The sequence below is a fragment of the Perna viridis genome, chromosome 6 (assembly GCF_037379345.1).
Source record: "Perna viridis isolate PV_CMFRI_1.1 ecotype Kerala chromosome 6, ASM3737934v1, whole genome shotgun sequence".
Lineage (NCBI taxonomy): Eukaryota > Metazoa > Mollusca > Bivalvia > Mytilida > Mytilidae > Perna > Perna viridis.
This window is the reverse complement of record NC_142450.1, coordinates 21,183,138-21,205,875: the sequence shown is the minus strand read 5'-3', so window position 1 is coordinate 21,205,875 and position 22,738 is coordinate 21,183,138. Positions and strand designations below refer to the sequence as shown.

Here is a 22,738-nt window from a genome sequence, read left to right as displayed (position 1 = left end):
TTACCTCCGTATTTAGTAAAATTGAATGACAATGTACTCAGTGAGATGCTTTGATTTGTAAGCAACATTTAGATTTTATAAATTTCATTCGAATTTCAAAAACACAAGGGTGTATATGATTTCCGAGTATAGGAAAACTGTTACTTAGTTCATTTTTTGCACGTAATTTTACTTTTGTTGAAAATGATGTTAGCAATAGAACAAAGTAGTTTTACAGAATATTTTTTTTAGCTGTTTGCACCTTATACGATAGTCACCAAGCAAAGGAACCCTATTACACTGCTTTCGGTGCTCGTAGCGAAATTACCTATTTCATGTTTTATTTGCGTTTACGAAGCCATTTTTGATAGGTTTAATGACATGATCGTGAAAAGATCGATAATATAAGTAAAGTATTGCATTTTGACAGACATCTTTTCGTTTGTATAAAAGTTACAATTGCTAAAATTGTCAAAAAAGTAGCATTTTTTTGTCCATGATTCATAACTTGCTGTATTCGCGATCAAGCTGTAATACTGGGTTGATACTATCGATCTGTTCACGATCAATGACAGTGTGATTGTGGTGATTTTTGAACTGATATGAAATTTTGTTAGACTATTCATTAGTAGTGTTATTTTTATTGCCTGAATGCTCTACAAATATATTGTGACATAGAATAACGACAGAGTCAATAGGTCCACTGTTACTTTATCAGAATAATTGATGCATTTAAGTAGTAGTCTTTGTAAGAATCACGCAAATTCTGTAAAATGTGATATACCTAAAAAAAAGGGCTACATATTTTTATTTTTGATATTAAGTTGATTTATGGGTCTATATTATGAAATGTTTAATTATTTATTCAAAAAATCTGCCTGCCCTTAGGAGATAATCAACATTGAAAATCGAATGGATTATATTGTATTTGAGTGTCATTTACATACAGAGTTATCTCCCTTAATTTTGAAATCTACAGTGAATTTATATAATTTTTATTTCCTAAGAGCACGGGTTATATGAAAAACCTACTGATAATTTCTGTTTAAACTGGCATTTCACACAAAATATCAAACATAAAAATATGTAGACTTTTCACCCATGAATCACATTTTGCATGATTCTTAGCTGGTGTTCTACTTTACCATTTTAATAAATTTTACCCCCTTTTCAATAGGAGGCCATTGGTATCTGTTATTGAATTTTTAGGGGTTATTACATGTTACTCTATTGTCTTTGTGAATCGCAATGTCAATGTGGAAGAAATCTCACCAAGGTTATGAAATATTTTGTTTGTAATTTAATTTCTCCTTAAAGTGATGTAATAGTTTTTTTTCTTTTCTTTTGTTTATACTGTAAACATATCAATTTTTGAGCTGTACTACTTTTTTTTGCAGTGGACAGAAAAGCGTAAAATAGTACCGGTGAAATTAGTTTTTTAACAGTTTATAACGTATCAATTTTTTTGAAAACGCGAATATTGATACCTGCAAAATATATTCATTTGTTTACAGTGTTTTTGATTATCTCCCTTTTCTTATTTTTTTCTATTCGGTTGCTTAAGTACTGCAGCTTTTAAGAAAAGGTGTGTATGAGTTCATCTATGTTAGACATGTTAGATAATTTTAACATTTATTTTATTTTTTCCTTTAACCTACAGCATTACAGACGAAATAAAAAAGATCATAAACAGACTAGATAAAACTAAGATCAAAGATAATTTAAGGTAATACCTTACAGCATTGATGAAATTAATTCTGACATGCTTTAAGTACAGATCCGTCTAAAAACCACGCTGCTTAATTTCATGTCTTAAGATAAAAAAACAAAAAATCATATAATGGAACCCCTCTAGACCCCTTCCCCTTTCAAACTCTCTGGATCCACTCATGCAAAGATATGCGTAACAAGAAACAAGGAAATAACAAGAAAGCGCAATTATACTCAGTAAATTCTTAACTTGAAATACATGTAATAGAATGCATGGATAGGTTATGTAAGTGGGAAAGAAGTCATGTTATGTTATCTATGGTTTTCCATGAAAGACTAAATCTATGGCAAAAAGTACAAAATCTTCCTTGTGGTAAACACAGCACCATGTTATTAACAACTACATTCAAAGTGAAAATTCTCTTCATTTATAATGTAAAAATCTTATTAACCCCCCCCCCCCCCATCTTTGTTTTTTTTTACATTTCTGCATGACTTGTGGTGTGTGATCTTTTAGTATCAATATCAACTTCTAGATTTTAACAAACATTAAAGTAATGAGTTTTCAAAATACTCCACATATTCACGTATTTAAATGCATACCTTTAACATTTAATTCATCTCAGGGTGTCACCTGTATATTTTATTAGACTGAGAAGTATTATATTCATGTAAATTGCAATATTTTATAACTTACAGTGATGTTGCAATGCCTCAATAATTTATGACTCATTATGCCTCCAAGTACTACAAATAGTAGAGCCAGATGGAGTTACAAGTTTAGTGAATCTGTCTGTCATTTTTTTTTTGTGATTTTGATTAAGTTATCTGAATGTGAATTTAGAGTTTTGTATTTCGCTTTTCTCGCGTACTGACTTTGACCGCCCATAAATTTACATTACCATGAAAAAAAAACCAACATGCACGAAATAGTTGCTACTGCAAAATCTGACCTAACTTTGGGTGATAATTTTCTCTTCTAATTGATAACAAGCCATGGCTTAAAATAAAATAAAAAAGTGCTAGTGTATTTGCTGATGGTTGACAAAACATTTTCAAATTGACCATCTATACACATTTTATCGAAATTATATCTACAGAAAACAATACCTAGGAATACCAGCGCGAAAATAAATACTTTAAAGCTGGAACTTTACTTTAACATCAAGCAGGACGACGTAAACAAAATTAACATTTCTCAATTGTTTAAGTGTACTTTATATTTAAGAGCGTACACAAGTAATACCCGTATGTCTGGTACACCGGGTGGTGATGAACTGGTCCAAATGTTGTATAACAGCTGGAATCAATCTGGTATAGACAACGTTAGACTGACTCCGTATGATGTTCTAATGTCATATCCGAATGAAACCAACCCGAACAAGGTAAAACATTCGCTTATTACTTTTTATATCCTCTGTAAAACCGGAAGTATATAGTGGTGCTGCTGTCCGTCCGTTCGCCCGTTTCGTTATGATTCGTGAGTCCTCTGAATGGAATTTGATGAATTTCAGTTTTTTTTTATCACATTAATCACATTGTGCCATTGTGCATCTCCTATTATGTATTTCCGTCTGAGTGACTTTTGGATTTTGTTTTATGCAAGATACGTATTGTCATTTTCATTGGTTTGCTAGTGGGAACCATCTTCTAATCATAACTGCTCTAAACCAATGAATGGAATTTAAATGAAACGTCCTTGTTTTTCCATCTGAATGACTTTTGGGGTTTTCAGTGTGGTTTTGCGGGGGTAAGGGGAAAATTGGGGTATGACCAAGCGAGTGTTGCTAGTTATCAGTTTTGCGGATGCAAAGTTGAAAACAATAAATATTACAAACTATTAATATGACTCACAATGTCCTAAGTATATTATTATCATACTCTATGAAATAGGTTTACTCGGCGTAATGCGCACAACAAGTTTTTAGTAACCCTACTGACAGTGCTTAAAAAAGAAATGTCTGCCTAGACTGAATTCGATTTTTCAAACAATAAAAAAAGATTCATTTTTTTAACAGATACAGCTTTTACATGGAAATAACGTAGTCTTCCAGTCAGCTGAAGCGGAAAAACCTCTTGACGCTGAAAGCAGCAAAAAAGACATAGTGCCACCTTTTAATGCCTTTGCATCAGCTGGCATTGCAGAGGTATGAATATGTAAAATAGGTATCGAATACTCCGTGTACTACCAAATTAGTTTCCAGTGTAATAGTCTGAACTTGTGCACAAAATATTACTAATTAGTACCACCAAACAATGTATTTGGGCCTACAAAAATGTTTTTGTATGCCAGTTTGTCTGATGACCTTAATTTGTCCAAGTGTAATATATAACATTGTATTATTTAACAGATTTCCACGAAATTCAACACAGCTGTTATATATTTTGGAAAGTGTGTAAAAACCACTGAGTTATTCTTTCAAAAGGGAAACTATTTAAACTATATTGCAATTCTCATTGTATTATTCTTGTGTCTTTTTACCATTCACCTACTGTCAAGGTTTATAGTACCTGAATGTCATTTCTATTACTTGCTAATGAAACTAACGCCCTCACAGCATCTTCTTTTCTTGTAATATAAATTAAATACATTTTAGAAAGAAATTAACATAATGGTTTACTGTATCATAGTTTGTAAATGAAGTTGTAGAACAGGCGTTACCCTGAATACTTCATAAATTAGACTCTCGGTCTTGTCTACTACACACTCTGATTCATTATATATTCATTACTATACAGCCACACAGGGGTTGATAACACGATACAATGGTCTAAAGTGTAAGTAGTTCAATAGTTTATTCAAGTCTCACCACATACATTCATATAAAACATGAGAGACTGTTGAGAACATAGTATTATATACATCTAAAATACAGTTCAAAAAGGTACGATTTTTAAAAAGTATCATAGTTTTATGATTTATGAAACAAAAGTGGACAATCTACATTTCTTTCTAGTTTCTATAATTGATGATAAAGTGGACACATGATCAATTGTACTCCTTCCTTTAACAAAACCATGTTGTTCATCATTGGTTATTTCCCTTTCTTCTAACCATCTTACCAATCTATTATTCAATACACTGCAATGGCGTTTGTATGCACGTGGTGCTAAAGTAATACCTCTATATGACAATGGATCTCTTGGATCTGAGCTAGAACATTTAGGAATAGGAGTAATAGTACCTTTATTCCTAATTTTGGGAATTTTACCAGATTTAAAACACAAATCAAACAATTTTGTTAAGATGTTAATAACTGTATAATTTTTACATAATTCAGCTTGAATTATAGGACGAGGCGTTACCCTGAATACTTCGTAAATTAGACTCTTGGTCTTGTCTACTACACACTGTGATTCATTATACTATACAGCCACACAGGGGTTGATATCACTATACAATGGTCTAAAGTTTAAGTACCAGTCCATATAAAATTCAGAAACTGCTTATGGTATGGTGATTCATGTTGTAGAAAACAAACGATGCTTTTTGGTCTATATATACTGTATTTTTATGTGACAATAGTCCTTTCTGTATTTATAGCTGTACTGTCCAGAAAATTGCGCTTAAGGAGGTAGACCTAGGGTAAGGGAAATAACTCTTTCAACCAGTGATATGTTTGTATCATATTCAATTTCACCAAAGACTTTCAAGCTTTCCTTTGAAACTGAATGAAATCAAGTTACTTTGATGCTTTCATAAGATTGATGTAAAGTTGTGGATACAAACGTTACAATGATTTGTAACAGTTGTTTTCCTTACCCTAGGTCTGCCTCCTTAAATCAACCAAATCTAACAAATCAAGAACGATAACTCTTGCAAAGTTCTAATTTCGTGTACAGTCTATATAAATTTTATCTCGAAAAGCGCAACACCCAAATGAAAAACACAAGACTGGTTATGTGGTCTATAACTGTTCCTGAACAAGAAACAAAAGTGACTTTGGTGGTTTCTTTTTCATGCACGAATCACCTCCTGTCTGATTTTTAAAGAGGGCTACTTAAGCATTTATTATGAAAACTGGTATGCCTACATAAAACCATTTCAAATGATGCGGGGCTTTATTTGTTTGCTTGTTATATAAAGCTGTTCAATGTCAACTATTTCTAATGGTACGTGATTGAACTAGAGGCGTTAAACTGACATGCAATTGTGTGATATTAAATGTCATAAAAAGTTCGAAATATGAACTAACTATATTAGTACACAGACAGATCTTGTTTCAAGGTGTTTTTCCCTCGCACACGGTCATTGGATTTGTGCTAGTATTTTGCTCTTTTTTGTAGTCATTCGCTGAGGCATGTTTTTATTACGACGTTTATGCCTCACTAATATAGGAAGGAGCCCTATCAAAAACAAAAATTGGCTTTGCAAGACCGCATCGTTATTCGGACTACCTCTTTTGCAAAATTATTACCAACACAATTTAATATTTTTTTCCGCACACTAAACCTCATGGTATGTGTTCCGCCTCATGTATTTTGCTCTCTATATAAAAAAAATTGAGATGTTTTTCCCCCAAGATCCCACTTTCATGTTGAAATTTATTCAAAATATATTTATTCAAGGATCGTCCGTTTAACAATTCGTTCTTTGAAACGGTGTTTTATGACGTCATTGGTGTTCATTATCTTATGACAAAACTGTTTAGTCCCACACAAAATTATCTTTCATCATTTTTTTTAATGAAAGTATGATTCAGATGTATGTTAAATATCGCGAAAATGAACACAAGACAAAAAGGCGTAACATTTATTAATACTTAAATAATGTTATTTAAAGCTCTTGTACTTAAAAGATAAATTGTGTTCGTGGGAAAGTCGTTTGCTCATCTAAACAAGTTCTTCTTTTGTTGATAGATATGTGATTTGAACATCTACGCAGTAATGAGTCACGCGCTTAAATTTCACGCTAGTATGGAACAAAAACTAAATGCTGTGAACATTTCCCATGTCAATCAGTTTTAACAGTATGAACTTTTTCGCGAACTAGGCAGAACCTAATGTTATTTTTTTTCTTCTGACTGACTGGTATAGCTTTTTCTCATCTACCGAAAAGTTGAATATATCTGAATGAATTGAATACGAAAATACCATTCATGTAAATATTTCAAATTTTTACACAGTACTGTTTCCAGAAGTAACTCAACAGCAGCAATTGATATTGATAATTGCTGGCGTTGAACCTCATCCTGGGCCCTCGTCTACATCCAGTTCTAGCAGAGAACCATTAAATACAAGCTCCACCGCTTCCTCCAGCTTAAACCTAAGTTATTCGCAAATCCTGAAGAATTCTGTATCTTTTCTTCACTTGAACGTGCAAAGCATTAAACCAAAACTTGAGCAAATATCATTTGAATATAAGACTCCGATATCCTCTCCTTTACGGAAAGCTGGTTAAAACAGACTGTACCTGATAATGAAATATGGATAACAGGATACCAACTATTCCGCAAAGATAGACTAGTTCGTTTTGGTGGGGGTGTTGTTGTGTATGTAAGATCTAACATCGACTGTATCTGGCGTCCCGACCTTTGCGTTGGTCAATTAGAATGCTTATAGTTAGAAATAAGATTGAAAAAGAAAATCGTGTTATACGGTACATTTTATGTTCCACCAAATAGTAACGATAATATATGGGAAGAAGTCTTCGAGTCTTTAGAATTAGCCCTGAATACGGATAAAGACATTATTGTAACAGGTGATTTTAATATTAATCAATTATCTCATTCTCCAAACAATAAAATTAAAGATCTTCAAATGTTAGGCCATCAGCAGTTAATCAGTGAACCTACTCATTTTACTGAACACTCATCATCCCTTATTGACCTTATCATAGTAAATATCCAATCAACCTGCTGATCACTGATGTAGGTCCGCCTCTCTTAGATCAAGTTCTCTTCCATTTACCCATTCTTGGAATATTAAATCTCCCAAAATCTAACCCACTAAAAACCCTTTAAAAGAAAAATCTATCTATATGAACAAGCAGATTATAACCTACTGAGAGATCGTTTCGCTAAAGTAGACTGGGACTCTTTATTTGTAAATGAACAAATAAGATTCGTCTACTTCAAATATTACGGATAAAATTATTTCTGTCTGTGACGAGGTTATACAAAACCGCATCATTAGTATAAACAAGAAAGACCCATCTTGGATTAACTCTCGCCTAAAAAAATAATTAGGAAGAAACACCGCTGTCATAACTAGGCAAAAAAACTAGGCATGATAGTCCATATAGTTGGGAAAAATTTAGAAAAATAAGAAACAAGTGTAATCTAGCCATTAAAGAGAGTAATCAAGGGAACCAAGGTTATAGCGGTAATCAAAAGCATGTAATCCAGGGACAAAGACCAGACATGGAAAACAGACATACACAACAAAGAACATAAAGTAACTAAAATCATACATACAAAGTAACGAAAGCAAATGAAAAACTCGGACTCCACTAAAAACTGAGAGCATGGGCCAGGTGCACCGGTAGGGTAAGCGTCCTCTGCTGTTCTAGGAACACCCGCCGAGTTGCTCATAAAAAGTCAAGTCCGGGGTAGACAAACGAGGAAAGGAAAACTATGACCCGTTGAATAAATCAGTTTTCATGGTGCAGATGGATACACCATAACGATCCACGAGTTCATGATGACGACCATAAAACTTCTGTAGTGATGACTTCAATCTTGTAGCAACACAACCCTGTTCCAGAAGCCTATTTGTTAGAGTTCTAGCGCGATACAATAAGTCTGCATAGTTTCGTCAAGCTCTGGCATAACGTACATGTACGAGTTTTGATATGAACACTCCATACGCAGGTGCCGAAGGGATGTTGCCACAGATGAAAGGAAAGTTGACAATTCTGAATGAAAAGTCATCACTTTGTCGTAAAGTTTGGTCAATAGTTCTCCTTTACCATCGATTTCTAAGTGTAGGTTAAGATATGAGACTGACTACAGTGTCTGTAGTATCCTTTATTTCAAGTTCTTTTGGGTAGATGCGATGTATCAAATCCCCGAAATTAGGACTGTTAGATAATACGTCATCTATATAGCGAAAACTGAGATTGAAGGATCTAGGCAAACGGTATTCTTTCTTTCTGATCAAATCAGATATAAAGTCAGCCGCATAAGAGTGAAGGAATAGGTCAGCAAGTAAAGGAGCACAATTTGTTCCCATTGGAATGCCACCGTTTGTTGAAAAACACGTCCACTACACTGGACAAATATGTTGTCGATTAAAAATTCCAGCATTTTGTAAACATCTTCCTTTGTAAATTTGGAAGATGATTTGGAATTATTTCTTACGAAGTATGAGTAATCTCTACCAAGAACTATATATTTGTATCTAGGTGTACCATCTTTTTTTGGAAAAACAACGATGTATAATGTTTTTAAGTGGGGATTTTAATTGAGTATGGGGAATAAAAATGCTAAATCTGACTATTATAGCAACATATCAAACTAAGTAACAAATGATAAGAATGACGCAAAAAAAAAAAAAAAAACTGGTAAAAATTAGTAAAATCGCTCTTGGAAAATTCTAATAAACGTAAAATACCCCCTTTAAAGATTGGTGACGATCTAATCGACGATGCCAAAGTAAAGACGTTAATTTTTAATGAATATTTCAATTATTAATGTAGGGTAGACGACTCGAATAAGACCCTACCAGAACAAATAGAACAAGAAACTATATATTCCCTGCCCTCTATTAGTAACACTGACGGAGAAGTTGAAGATATACTTAAATGCTTAGACACAACTAAAACTGTTGGTCCTGACAATATAAGTCCAAGAATTCTAAAAGAATCATCTTCTGTTTTGAAATACCCCCTTAGCAAATTATTTAACATGTCCTTGCGTCTTCGTAGATTCCCTTCAAGTTGGAAACTGGCAAATGTAATATGATAAATGATATCGTTACCGAAATCAAGTCTTACCATTAAATTATTTGCGGATGATACTAGTCTATATCTTATTGTTGACAACCCTGAATCAGCTGCTCTTACTCTTCACGATGACTTAAACAAAATCCATTTGTGGTCTGAGTGATGGTTTGTCACATTCAATTCCCGAAAAACAGAAAGCATGACAGTTGCTAGAAAGACCAACAAACATTATCACTCAGAATTATACCTTAATAATGACATAATAGGCCCCGTTAAGCACCATAAACACACAGGTGTTACAATATTTGATGATGGTGGGTGGAATAGTCATATTGATATGATTACAACCAAAACATACAATCGTTTAAATATATTACGAAAATTTAAAGTAATTTTGGATAGACAGACCTTTAAAAAACTTTACATAACTTTTATTAGACCGATTCTTGAATATGCGGATGTAATATGGGATACAAACACTGCTATTCTAAAACTCAAAGTTGAAAAGATTCAAATTGATGCAGCAAGAATAGTTACAGGGGGTACTAGATTAACATCAATTTACAATTTATATATAGAAACTGGATGACAGAAATTATGTGTTCGGCAAGAAAATCACAAATTAACACTAATGTACAAGATTTTGAACGATATGACACCGCCTTATCTTCAAACTCTTGATTCCTAGCAGAGTAAACCAAACCCATAACTACCCAACTCGTAATTCTGACCTAATCCAATCAGTTTATTGTAGAACATACCAATATTCTAATTATTTTCTACCGTCCTCTATTCGATTATGGAACACATTACCAAATGATATTAAGACATCGCCATCAGTAAAAATTTTCAAAACTCATCTCGAAAATGTGGTAGTAAAAAAAACCCAATATATTACTATTGCGGATCACGCAAAGGTCAAATCCTACATGCCAGACTTCGTCTTCAGTGTAGCGAGCTAAATAAAGACCTATTCGACAAAAACATTAATCCATCCCCATTATACCAATGTGGCGAAATAGAATCTTCTTACTCTCGCAAATTTGACAGTTCTAACATCGTTTGGAATTTTTCAGACCCTTCTATAAGTTTACGTTATCTTCCCTGTATCAATTTGATCCGATGGAGCAGTGTAGCGAATAGAGTCGTCACATTCTGAGACCTTGTATAATATTGATTTGTTGTGACATGCATCATTAATTTGATCCTCTATCCTACATATTAACACCTAGATGAACTGTCCCGTACTACCATACATCGTGTACTAAGTTACAGCCCTAGATTAATCCTACGAGGAGGAATGACCCGGCCAGCGAAAGCTATATTTTTATATAGCCTAGCTGGCCGAGTGGTCTAGGGCGCTGGACTTAGTGCAGGCGGTGTTGCCATAGATGTCACAGCGGTATGAGTTCGAGTCCCGCGGAGGGAACGACCAAAAATTTGCTTCGCAAATTTGACAGTTCTAACATCGTTGGGGATTTTTCAGACCCTTCTATAAGTTTACGTTATCTTCCCTGTATCAATTTGATCCGATGGAGCAGTGTAGCGAATAGAGTCGTCACATTCTGAGACGTTGTATATATATACCGTTATATATACATATACACATACATATGAGTAAACTATTCTTATGTAAAACGTTTTGTTTTTATCGATGGTTAATTACATTTCTATAATGCAAGGCTTTCGTATAGTGTCATGATCTTTCGACGTAATATATACCCTTCGCTATTTCTTCAGCCTGTCCGCCTATTGACTTCAACGCCCTAAAGTCTCAAAGTAACCCAAATATTATACATCATAATACAACCATTTAGATGTATCAACATTTGATTGAGGTGGACATTCACGGAACAAGGACAATTATTTGAACTTTTCAACTTAAATTGTTGTAACATTATTATTTTATAACGGTAATGTGATAGTATGAATATAATCTCAAAATCTTTTTAAATGTCAATCAGACAGTTTTTATAAGGATTAAGTTGCAGTATCGAAATACAACTTATGTGGGGGTGCATATGGACAAAACAATACCGAGGACATCAAATGCACTGGATGAAGAACAAGTGTTTTAACACAAAGAAATAAAAAGCACACACACACACACACACACACACACACAATGGCCCTTGGCAATGGCTTGCTAGGGGAGTATTTTGTTGGTGCCCAAAACAAACAATACTGATCTAGTTGTGCCGTGTTATTTATCTTATTACAAATTAATGCATTTGTAGTTTTAAAAAGCCACCATCATAAATTAAAAAGACCTACAGGGCAGCTTTGCGAAATTTAAGTTTAAACGAGATTTCGTAAAATCTGTATACATTGACATAAAATAGCGATCGGGAAATGAAAGCGTTAAAATATAAAATACAATTTTTCTTCTTAATGACCACCTTATTTTTTGAGCTAGTAATATTAGTGACTGACGGGAACAGTTACATTCACCAGTGTTTGAAATTAGTGGTAGGCTGATAGACATTGTCTATGAAACATTATGCAGGTATATACTAAATTCCAGTAATATTATATACATTCAACAGAAATGAAAACTTGCTGTAGGTCTATGACGAAATAAATCTACTTTTGAACACCATTTCAGTGTTGTCTCCGTAAGTCACACATTGAAACCCTTTTATGATTCTGTATATGGTCACTCGATGTTAAGACTACTCCGGCGAAGAGCATGTTTTCTGTCTCACAGTTCATACATTGATGACATTTAGGCAATGGAATTGGTTTTTTTCCTAGATGAGACGATAAACCTCATGTAAACCAAAAAATGGAGAAGGAAATTTAAACTTCATCAGATGTAGATTTGAATACTTATGGAATCAATCAACAGATGAAAATTTGAATCTCCTCTTCAATTGTCAAGTTGACCGTTGATCTGTAAATAAATCAATAAATCAAGGGATGACCAACTCTATCTCGTGAACATCATCATTGCATGCGCTGTAAATCGTGATGGGAGGTTTCCCCGTAATTACAAGTCTTCCAGTTCAAAGCAATTTCAAATTAATTAGAAACGACAAATGAAAAAAAAAAGATTTAACTCAATTATACATATCTTTTATTTCATCTTTTACAGGGGGAAGTCGTTTACGTGAATTATGGCAGGATCGAAGATTTCTTGTACTTGACAAGAAATCTTAGTATGGATCTAACGGGAAAAATACTCATTGCTAGATATGGAAAGATCTTCAGAGGCTCAAAAGTAAGTTTTTTTCTCAGGTTATCAATTAAAAAAATCCTTAAGATGACGATGTAAAATTTATATTCTAGTATCTTGTGTCATGCAGTTGGTATCACAGGATGTGTTGCTTTTTAGATAACAACTGAATAAACAATGTACATATATTCTGACCATAAGTGGATCTTTATTTGTGATAGTAACTTTTAAGTTTAAGTTTTAGGTCATATATTTATTAGCCGTTGATTTAAAAAAAAAACAAAAGCAATAATTACTGTCAATTTAACTTTACAGATGCAATTTTTATCATAACATGAAGCATGTTTTAGCTGTTCATTACAATCGTTTCTGAGAAGAATTGTGTTTTCATGAAAATGAAATGAAACAAAAACAAATCAAACTACATGTAAAAAATTACAAAATTGTAAATTATTATTAAATTACCATTTTCTAGTTTGCAAAAAGATAATGGGTTGTAATAATACAGTGTTGTGAAGTAATTTGTGTAACGATTGAGATGCTTTCAGAGAAGATGTCCATGATTTATTTTTTGTGACACTGTGTAGGTAGTTATAAGACATTCATTTCCATGAAGTTGGATGACGTGCCTACCTACTTTCGGACAATTGCTTCTGTGGGCTATGATATTCATATAAGGTTTTGCGAGTGTGTTGGGCTAGTACATTTACAAAGCACTTTTTGTTCGATTGATCAAACATTCTCGTCGTTAATATCGTTCATAGAATGTTAAACCTTAATCAACCAATCAAATCAATCATATTCATTTCCAATTAATGCTTTAAATTATTATAATGTACTGGTTCTCGATTATGATTTAAGGTAGAAAACGCACAAAAGCACAATGCATCAGGTATAGTTATGTATACAGATCCATCCGATTTTAACATGGATGGATCCGCTACCTACCCAAACTCCTGGTGGCTTCCTGACACGGGCGTACAACGTGGTACTGTGGGTGCTGATGGCGATTTCCTCACACCATTCTATCCTGCTAAAGGTATACACCATAACTATAAACCCTAGTCACCTAGAAATAAAATAAGAAAAAAGTGATAAAACATATCTTAGGGTGTTTCTAGAAAAGTGAAACATTTGTAGTACACATATAATGTTTCCAGTCTTTTTTTTTGTTTATTTTGTGTATTCCAAATGGATTTTTGAAAATATGACCCTTTTTCTCCCTTGCTATATTTTTTCTGTCTTTCCCTTAGTTCGAATTAAGTTCTCAATATTTGAAAATAGGCTCTCAGCCTATAAAAGGTTCATATCAAGTTCAGGTTGAGTATTATTTAAACATCAATTCCGATTACATATATTATTTTTTATGCTGGTACGCTTAGATTAATGGAGAAAGTATAAAATTTGTGTTAAACACCGTCTTTAAGTATTAGTTACGTACTTGTAGAATACGCGTACAGACAAAAGCAGAAAGATGTGAAAGCTTTCAGAATTCCTGCACAACCTATCAGCTACGGAGATGCCGAAAAAATACTACGGTAGGAATTCATATAGTTATGTTTCATTGAATACACATTTTGATATTTATGTGAGACACACCTCCACTTGTTTTATTGAGATTTATTTTGTATACATGTATATCTCACCACAAGGCACTTTCTGGAGCCCGCGCTTGTAGTGGACAGTTCTTCCTGATAGGATGATTTAGTCCCGACAAAATGTGCAACACTCTGATTTTTTAGTGATTGTCAATTCGAAAATTTCTATTTTTTAATTTATAGCCATGTAAATCGACAAAGATAATAGATTTCTTAAGTAAAGAATGATGGAAAGATCGTGAATATGTTAAATGAAAATATAAATAAATAAAGTTTAAAATTCACATATGATTGTGTAATGTATACTTGTTTTATAGTGTACACAGTAAACAAATTCGGAGTTTGGACGTACTTCGGTATGTAAGCAAAACAATTAAAAAGGGACATCAAAAATGGGTCTTATTTAATCAACAAAGAACGAATCTAGTTTATTTCAACCATGAAAGTTACGTACTGTCTTACAAGTATCAACTTCCAGTTTTCTATTAAAAGACTGTTGGAATTAAAATAATTTTTATTTAGGGAAATGAAAGGAGATGAGGTACCAGCAGATTGGAGAGGGAAACTTAATATCACTTACAGAGTAGGCCCTGGATTCACAAACAGTTCTTTGTGAGTTTTATCTTCAATCATGATTATTTACATATAAACAAAATATTGCTAATTATTTGTCTTTGTTATCTTAATCAACTTAATCCACCATTATTACAAAATACCAGCTAACCCATATTGTAGATGAGCATTTACATGGTGAGAGTATAATTTTTAAATAATCAAATGCTTGCTCAAAATTTAAATTATTTTCTTCTTATGCATTAAACGGGGTGCATGGGTATTCATTATCATATATCTTATCTTGCAGGCGAGCAAAACTTATAGTCAACAATTACGAGGAAGTTAGAACTATTTATAATGTCATAGGATACATCAAAGGGTCTGTAGAACCAGGTAGGAGGATGTTTTTCATGTAACCTATCAACTTAAGTATCAGTCTTTATAAAAATCAGACAGTAGGTGATTCCATCCATGTCAAAAACCCGCCGATCCAATTTTTATTTCTAATTCAGAAATAGTTACAGAACACTTGACCAGTCTTAGTTTGTCATTCAGTTATTGCACTTTCGAGATAAAAAAAATATATAGATTGTATATGAAATAGGCAAAATTTCCAAGAGTTATCGTTCTTGAAATGGTTTGATTTTTGTTGATTTTAGTGGAGACAAATGCATAGTTTTTCTAAAAAAAAACACATATAAATACAAAAGGAAAAACATTGTTTCTTCAGTAGGTTTTTCTACACCATGAATCACAACCACACCTATAGGCGGTGTCTGAATTTTGTATGGACTGATACTTAAAAACATAACTTTTATAATAACAAGTAATGTTTAATTGTGTCAACATCACTGTATCCTGTTCACTACATTGTTCAACGATAAAATTTCCCGCTCTGCCTGTGTTATGATGGAGCCAATATTTGTCAATGCTGACAGCAATAGGACACATATACAGTACAAAAAGAAAGATATATCTTTTAATTGGAAAAGATATGATCAACTACTAAGCCAACCACTGAAACTATCGAATGAAAAAGATCTATAAATTTTACATTTTACCTCAGAGTAATAAGATGCAAGTAGTTAGTTTTGGTTCTTGGTTAATTGCAAAGAACTCAACTTTCTTTTTGTATTTAAATCCTTGAATTAATAACGTTGAAAACTTCAATTTTCTATTTATACTTGAGATAATTAAATCGTGTCTTTATCCATCTTTTACTGAAATTTCTTTGGATATTTTCATACTTTTTATAAACTATATTTACAAATCATTTCTTTATGCCACAGATCGTTATGTCCTCCTTGGTAACCATCATGATGCCTGGGTGTTTGGATCTATTGATCCACTCTCTGGTGCTGCTGCTCTGACAGAAATTATACATTCACTTGGTGATCTCCTCAAACAAGGTATCCTCTGCCATAAACATTTCAATGCACATTAGTTTATGAAGAGAATTTCGTCCCTAAACTACATACCGATTGTGCTTACTATCCTGTTAATAAGTAAAAATGTCATCAATATCACAAGATAACGGTGCTTTCTTTTCTACATGTTTCAAGGAGTAATCAAGGGAACCAAGGTTATAGCGGTAATCAAAAGAATGTAATCCAGGGACCTGACATGGAAAACAGACATACACACCAAAGAACATAAAGTAACTAACATAATACATACAAAGTAACAAAAGCAAATGAGCAACTCGGACTCCACTAAAAACTTGGAGCATGGACCAGGTGCACCGGTAGGGTAAGCGTCCTTGTGCATTGTTGATCACAAACAGAGCATAAGACCACACACAGCAAAATACACATCAAAGTTCTGTAAATTTAAAAATTATATTTTTGTAAGCATTTATTCATGCGAGTTATCAGTGTAGTCGAAAAAAAATTATTCATTTTTTTCTATTTAAAGAAGAAATCCTGTGTATGTTTTTATTTTAAGTTTCATAATACTAGAACGTTTTTTTTTAATTTTACGTATGAAGATGATATAAGACTTCATTCATCAGAAACTACTACCATTTTATTAGGTAGATGTAAGAATAGAATATTTTATATTCTATATATAAAGATACCTTTTATTCTTATCCATCTTTAGGTGTACGACCAAAACGTACCATAGTGTTTTGTTCGTGGGGTGCTGAAGAACATGGTTTATTTGGATCAACAGAATGGGTTGAGGTAAGAGACATCACTCTGAAATAAATGATTAATTTCTCTTCACTTTTAAATGTTTTGTGGTAATGATTTTTACTGCGACAGTAGGCTGTTTTACAAATGATTGAAGCTCAAGAATTTAAAAAAAATAACATTTTCTTGACAAAGTCAAAATTATCTGTAAACTCATACAAGATCATTGTCAGTTACGATAAAGTCTTTATTTTTTGTTTTTGTTTCATCATACTGAATACCCATTGCTTGCCTAATCAATGAAATTGATATTTTCGTTCAAATTTAGATTATTTTGTTTTCGTTTCTAGGAATATATGAAAGTTTTGTACCAGAGAGCAATAGCTTACCTGAATGTGGACTACAGTTGTGACTACTCCTATGTGTTAACAGCAGGAACTAGTCCCTTATTACAAGATACCCTATACGAGTCAACAAAATTGGTTAGTAAACATGAATAAATGTACATTTAATATATTGTTTTTGTCCTAGCTTTTCAATTATAAATGAAGTCAATGTTACATTTTTAGTACTTAATTGCAATCATGGTTTAGCTAAATTTACTTTCAGATATCAGTTAAATGAAATAAGAACTGACTATGGCACTTCAATGTACTAAGCCTAAAATTTTTACTTCAGGTTGCAAACCCAGATACGAGTAGTCCACACAAGACTCTGTATGATGTATGGAATGCCAGATCCCCTGGTGACAATGGAGAACCAAGGTATTGTAATTGGTTTAATTCTTTATAAAAAAAAAAAACCATTTTACCGAAGTTTATATAAAAGCAGTTTTTAAATTTCAGTCTTTCATGTGCATTTTTTTGTTTTAAACATATAAGGTTTCGTTTTCTGTATGTTTTTTCTCATGCTTCTGTATTAATTTCCTTTGCTATATCTTGATTGGTTTAACCATGGATACTTGTGGTGTGGGTTTTCTTAAAGTCATGTTTAAAAAGTATTATTTCTTTTCTACAGTGTGTATTATTCGCTGGGATCAGGTAGTGACATGGCCATATTTTATCAACGAGCTGGTGTACCAAGTGTAGATATGTGGTTCACATATAATGATGTTAGTATGATAAAAATATTGTTATCTTGATTGCTATAAAATTGTTGTTTTTGGTACAAAATGTTTACATAGTATAATTATATAGGTAAAATTAATTGTACGTTTTTGTAAATATCAGGCAAAATGGGAATAATCAGTATCATTTATGTTAACCCCATCAATCTGACAATATTATATCACTCAAGGATACTTTCTCTGTTGGAAAAGACCATTATTTGATCTCTACACCACTGGATTTGGGCAGAAAATTTTCAAAAGAATTTGAAAAATGAGGTTTTTGACAGAGTTACTTGCCCTTGAAATGTTTATTTTCAGTGCTTTCAATTAATATAACTCAATTTACCAAATTGATATGGAAAATCTTGTCTTTTTTTCTTTGATTCTGATGGTGCAAATAGACAAATTAGAACTTTCAAAATTTTTACATACCATGTTTTGCCACTGCCTGATTCTTACAGAGACTGACACTTAAAATATCGACACAATATTAACTATTGTAAATCACGAACTCCAAGAGCCTCAAGAAAATTACCCGAGCATTATGATGTCGAAATACTACATACTTTACTCGTTAAACTCCTTTTGAGGTCTTTTAGGGATTTAAAAACTTCTGTGCTATGGTAATTCATATATTTGCACTTCTGAATTTTGTAAAGAACACTTAAAACGTTCGGTCACCGAGGAGAATCAAACAGAAACAAAAGGCGAACATCACAAATCTCGAAATGTTTTATTAAGGAGAAATAGATACATTCGTAATTGGTTTTAAAATTAATTTTATCGTTTATATTCAAATACAGATGATCTATCTGAATTAACATTTATAAAGTTTTTGGCTAATGTTAAACACGAAAAGAATCTTAACTAGTACATTTACATACATTTTTATATTTATTAGAAACTCTGGCCAATTCTATCGTATCCTGTCTACCATTCTGCCTACGAGTCATTCTTCTTGTATGAGAAATACATAGATCCTAATTTTGCATATAACCTGGCCATGGCACAGTTGTGGTCAACTATGGCTTGGTAAGTCACTAAAAAGCAATGAAACAACTTTTTATGTCATTAGTTTTTGAAATGTTCTTTATTAGTAGAGATGGTATCAATTTTTAAACCTGTTTTAACTTTTTAACTTAAAAACGTTTATTAGGCTGTCCAACACATTCTTTGTAAGAAAGTAATCAAGGTTATAGCGGTAATCAAAGAGTAATCAAGGGAACTAAGGTTATAGCGACTATCAAAGAGTAATCAAGGGAACTAAGGTTATAGCGGTAATCAAAGAGTAATCAAGGGAACCAAGGTTATAGCGGTAATCAAAAGAATGTAATCCAGGGACAAAGACCAGACACGGAAAACAGACCCACACAATAAAGAACATAAATTAACTAAAATCATACATACAAAGTAACAAAAGCAAATGAGCAACTCGGATTCCACTAAAAACTGGGAGCATGGACCAGGTGCACTGGTAAGAACTCAAAGTTATTTCCAATGAAAGTGGACATCTATGTCTTACATTTTTCTATACGAATGTGATCTCTTGGAAAAAAAATTCCTAGTAGTTTGAAAATAAGAGATCTTCAATTATATTCCACTGTTTTAGTTATCTGTATGATGTATTTTTTTACAGGAAACTTTCAAATGATGATTTACTTAATTTTGACACCAGAAGATACGCAACTGCTATTTCAAACTTTGTGTCAATACTTGAGAAAAAGTTTGCAAAGATATGGTTGACCCATAATGTCAGAATTGGTAGGTTTGAATTAGTTTACGCAAAAATATAAATCTAGTCGAATGTGAATATTTTAGGTGTAAAGATTCATTTACAGATGTGAACCTAAATGAGTCAGCGAATCTCGATTATATTCTGTACTCTTATCTTTAATTCTCTTAAAGCTTTGTGCCTGTTTCCGATGACCTCCATCAGTCATAAAGTAGGTCAAGAACATATTGCTCCTAGATGAAAGTTCGTCGTTAATTAAAAGTTCCAAGTTCGTCAATACGACAAAAAGTACTTAAATGTACGAACAACGAAGTCCACCTGTTGTAGATATTCGTTCTCTTTCACAGGACTTGACACTCAACAAACACCACGATGGGTGTCTTGTTAGAATCTGGACCTATTTAAGACTCTATACCGTTCCATCCTCATCCTGTATCAACCTGAACCTACTTAAAAGTGTACCATTCCACCTTGTATCAACCAGGACCTACTTTAAGGCTGTACCATTCCATCCTGTAGCTCCCTGGACCAAATATTTAAACTGTACCATTCCATCCTGTAGTACCCCCTGGACCTACTTTAAGACTGTACCATTCCATCCTGTAGCACCCCCGTTTTCAGTGGGTTTTATGTGTGTATTCGTTCCTGTTGCTCTGCGTATGTTATCCTTCGATGTTTCTTGGCATTTTCCTTCGTTTATACCTTTGATATTGCTGTTTCTTGTTGATGTAATAGTAGTTTATGCACATTACACATAGTGCACAAATTTGTTTATATTGTTTTATAAGTATAACAGTTTGAGTAAGCTTGATGTGTAGGATTTTATGGATGCTAGTATTTGTTAATCAATACATTGAAGTCTCCTTAAAGCAAATCATTTTTTGTTTGTTTTTTATAGATGCTTTGAAATCAGCCGCAAAGAACCTAACGGACAGTGCAAATAGGTTTCATACTCATGTTCACTCAACAGTCTTTAAAAGGTACTTTTATATGAATGAGTCATGATTGCCTCGGATTACGGGATCCCCGACCAAGTTATGAAATAGTTAGTCACTGCTTCTCTGCTTATCAGGCGGCATTTACGATATGTAGTGACGACTATTTGTTTCCCGAGTCAGAATAATGTATCCGAGTGGGATGACATGTCTACATGACGTTTTTTTTGCGTCTGTGAGCTAGCACAATAAAGATTTTGCTCATCGTGTCGGACTTGCATAAATTCGGTATGAAGCGTTAAATAGATGGAGTATACGTGATCTGATTAATTTTGTTTGCTGTCAACATCCTGTTTTCTGGAGAGTATCCAATATTTCTAATATGTGAAATGATCTTTGGAGAAGATTTTCGTCACACAGTTCTCAGCTTTACAGGAGTGAATTATTTGGCTTGAAGTACATACGTTGTAAGCGGTTTTTGCCTCTGTCCGATATCAGCTTTCCATATGAGTGAAAGTATACCTCCACGTTTTAACTTGATACGCCCTTCTGTCTAGACGAGGCGTATTATCGAATACTGGTGTCTGTCCGTCGCTCACACATATGCTGCCATCCATTTTTATGAAACTGAAGTGAATTGTTTCTTTCTATTGATGTGAGCTCCCTATTGATTTTCATCAATTTCGCCTATTTTGTTTTTGAGATAAGGGACTTAAATCGCCAAAATAGGGTGATTTTAAGTTTTTTGACTATACCTCAAAAACCCATGCAGAAATGACAGTGAAACTATTGTGAATTTAAATTGATGTACGCACCCTCTTAATTTCCTATTTTACGATTCAGAGTTATGAGACTTTGTTAATAAAAGGGAGGAGTTCACAGTTTTCGGACTATAAATAGTGGTTGCATCCATATTCATGAAACTTTTGAAAACAGGTCATTATATTACTATTGATGTAAGCTCCCTCTTCACTTTTCATGAATTTTTTATTTTTCGTTTTCAAGTTTTGGGAATTTATTCATATAAAGAGGGGTATTTTTATGTGATTGCACAATAACCTTCAAATTTATTTACATGACTTTGTTGAACTGTTTTATTAATGTACGTTTTTTTAAAATAAATATTTTTGTCAAATATGTAATCAAATTCAAATTCAGAGCTGTATCAATATTGAATTTTGAGCCCATTTTGCCCCATGTGTTCAGGGTTCAACCTCTGTGGGCGCATCTAGCTGCGCCCTTCGAAGCATTTTATTTCTTTTTTTGTTTTTGTTTTTTTTTGCTTTTTATTTAGCAAATAGCTACTTATTGGTGACTAATTGTGTTGGTGTTTGTTATACTACGAACTTACACGACAGGAAACATTGTTCTTCAAGTAAATCATATGAACAACAAACGTGACTAATAATATATTATTTTATGATCTAGTCTCTTAGATTACCGAATTATAAATGATAAGATGATACAGTTTGAAAGAGCTTTCATAGACCCAGAAGGTTTACCAGATAGAAGGATATATAAGTAAGTTGTGTTACATTTAAAATAAAATGTCTTTAAAATGTGTTGTAGAATTGAAGATAATAATGAACTTTAATATCGAAAAAAAACATTATCAATTATTTTTTTGAAATAATTTTTAATGAGGAAAAACGTATAGTGATTGTATTATATTTAATTGAGGAGCCCAACAAAAAAGTGTGTTTCATGGTTTTTGTCTGGAATGTTTTTGTTTAATTCACACTCAATAAAAAGAATGCAAATGAAGTGATGAAAACGTATTCGCAGGAAAACTATAAGATAAAAACAGATGATTTAAAGTGGACTTAAAAAAGATAAATAATGATATGTATTATGTTTATATATGCAATGCATAGTCCCCTTTATAAAATAGATCTTATTCAAATGTGATAATGTTTATGTATAAAAAAG

At 32.9% G+C, this 22,738-nt stretch overlaps 1 protein-coding gene across 7 annotated transcripts in view; it reads left to right on the top strand.

The window, feature by feature from the left end:
* Positions 1-22,738, top strand: part of LOC148614042 (putative N-acetylated-alpha-linked acidic dipeptidase) — a 67,325-nt gene that overhangs the window by 43,617 nt on the left and 970 nt on the right. For all 7 annotated transcript variants that reach the window (XM_088587830.1, XM_088587831.1, XM_088587832.1 and 4 more), the window contains 17 exons: positions 1,640-1,705; positions 2,918-3,074; positions 3,708-3,836; positions 12,669-12,794; positions 13,611-13,788; positions 14,197-14,287; positions 14,870-14,959; positions 15,210-15,295; positions 16,192-16,311; positions 17,003-17,085; positions 17,385-17,516; positions 17,713-17,798; positions 18,052-18,145; positions 19,044-19,174; positions 19,779-19,903; positions 20,773-20,854; positions 22,238-22,330. In XM_088587830.1, the coding sequence (XP_088443956.1) occupies positions 1,640-1,705; positions 2,918-3,074; positions 3,708-3,836; positions 12,669-12,794; positions 13,611-13,788; positions 14,197-14,287; positions 14,870-14,959; positions 15,210-15,295; positions 16,192-16,311; positions 17,003-17,085; positions 17,385-17,516; positions 17,713-17,798; positions 18,052-18,145; positions 19,044-19,174; positions 19,779-19,903; positions 20,773-20,854; positions 22,238-22,330 (1,869 nt within the window). The remainder of the gene's footprint in view (positions 1-1,639; positions 1,706-2,917; positions 3,075-3,707; positions 3,837-12,668; positions 12,795-13,610; positions 13,789-14,196; positions 14,288-14,869; positions 14,960-15,209; positions 15,296-16,191; positions 16,312-17,002; positions 17,086-17,384; positions 17,517-17,712; positions 17,799-18,051; positions 18,146-19,043; positions 19,175-19,778; positions 19,904-20,772; positions 20,855-22,237; positions 22,331-22,738) is intronic.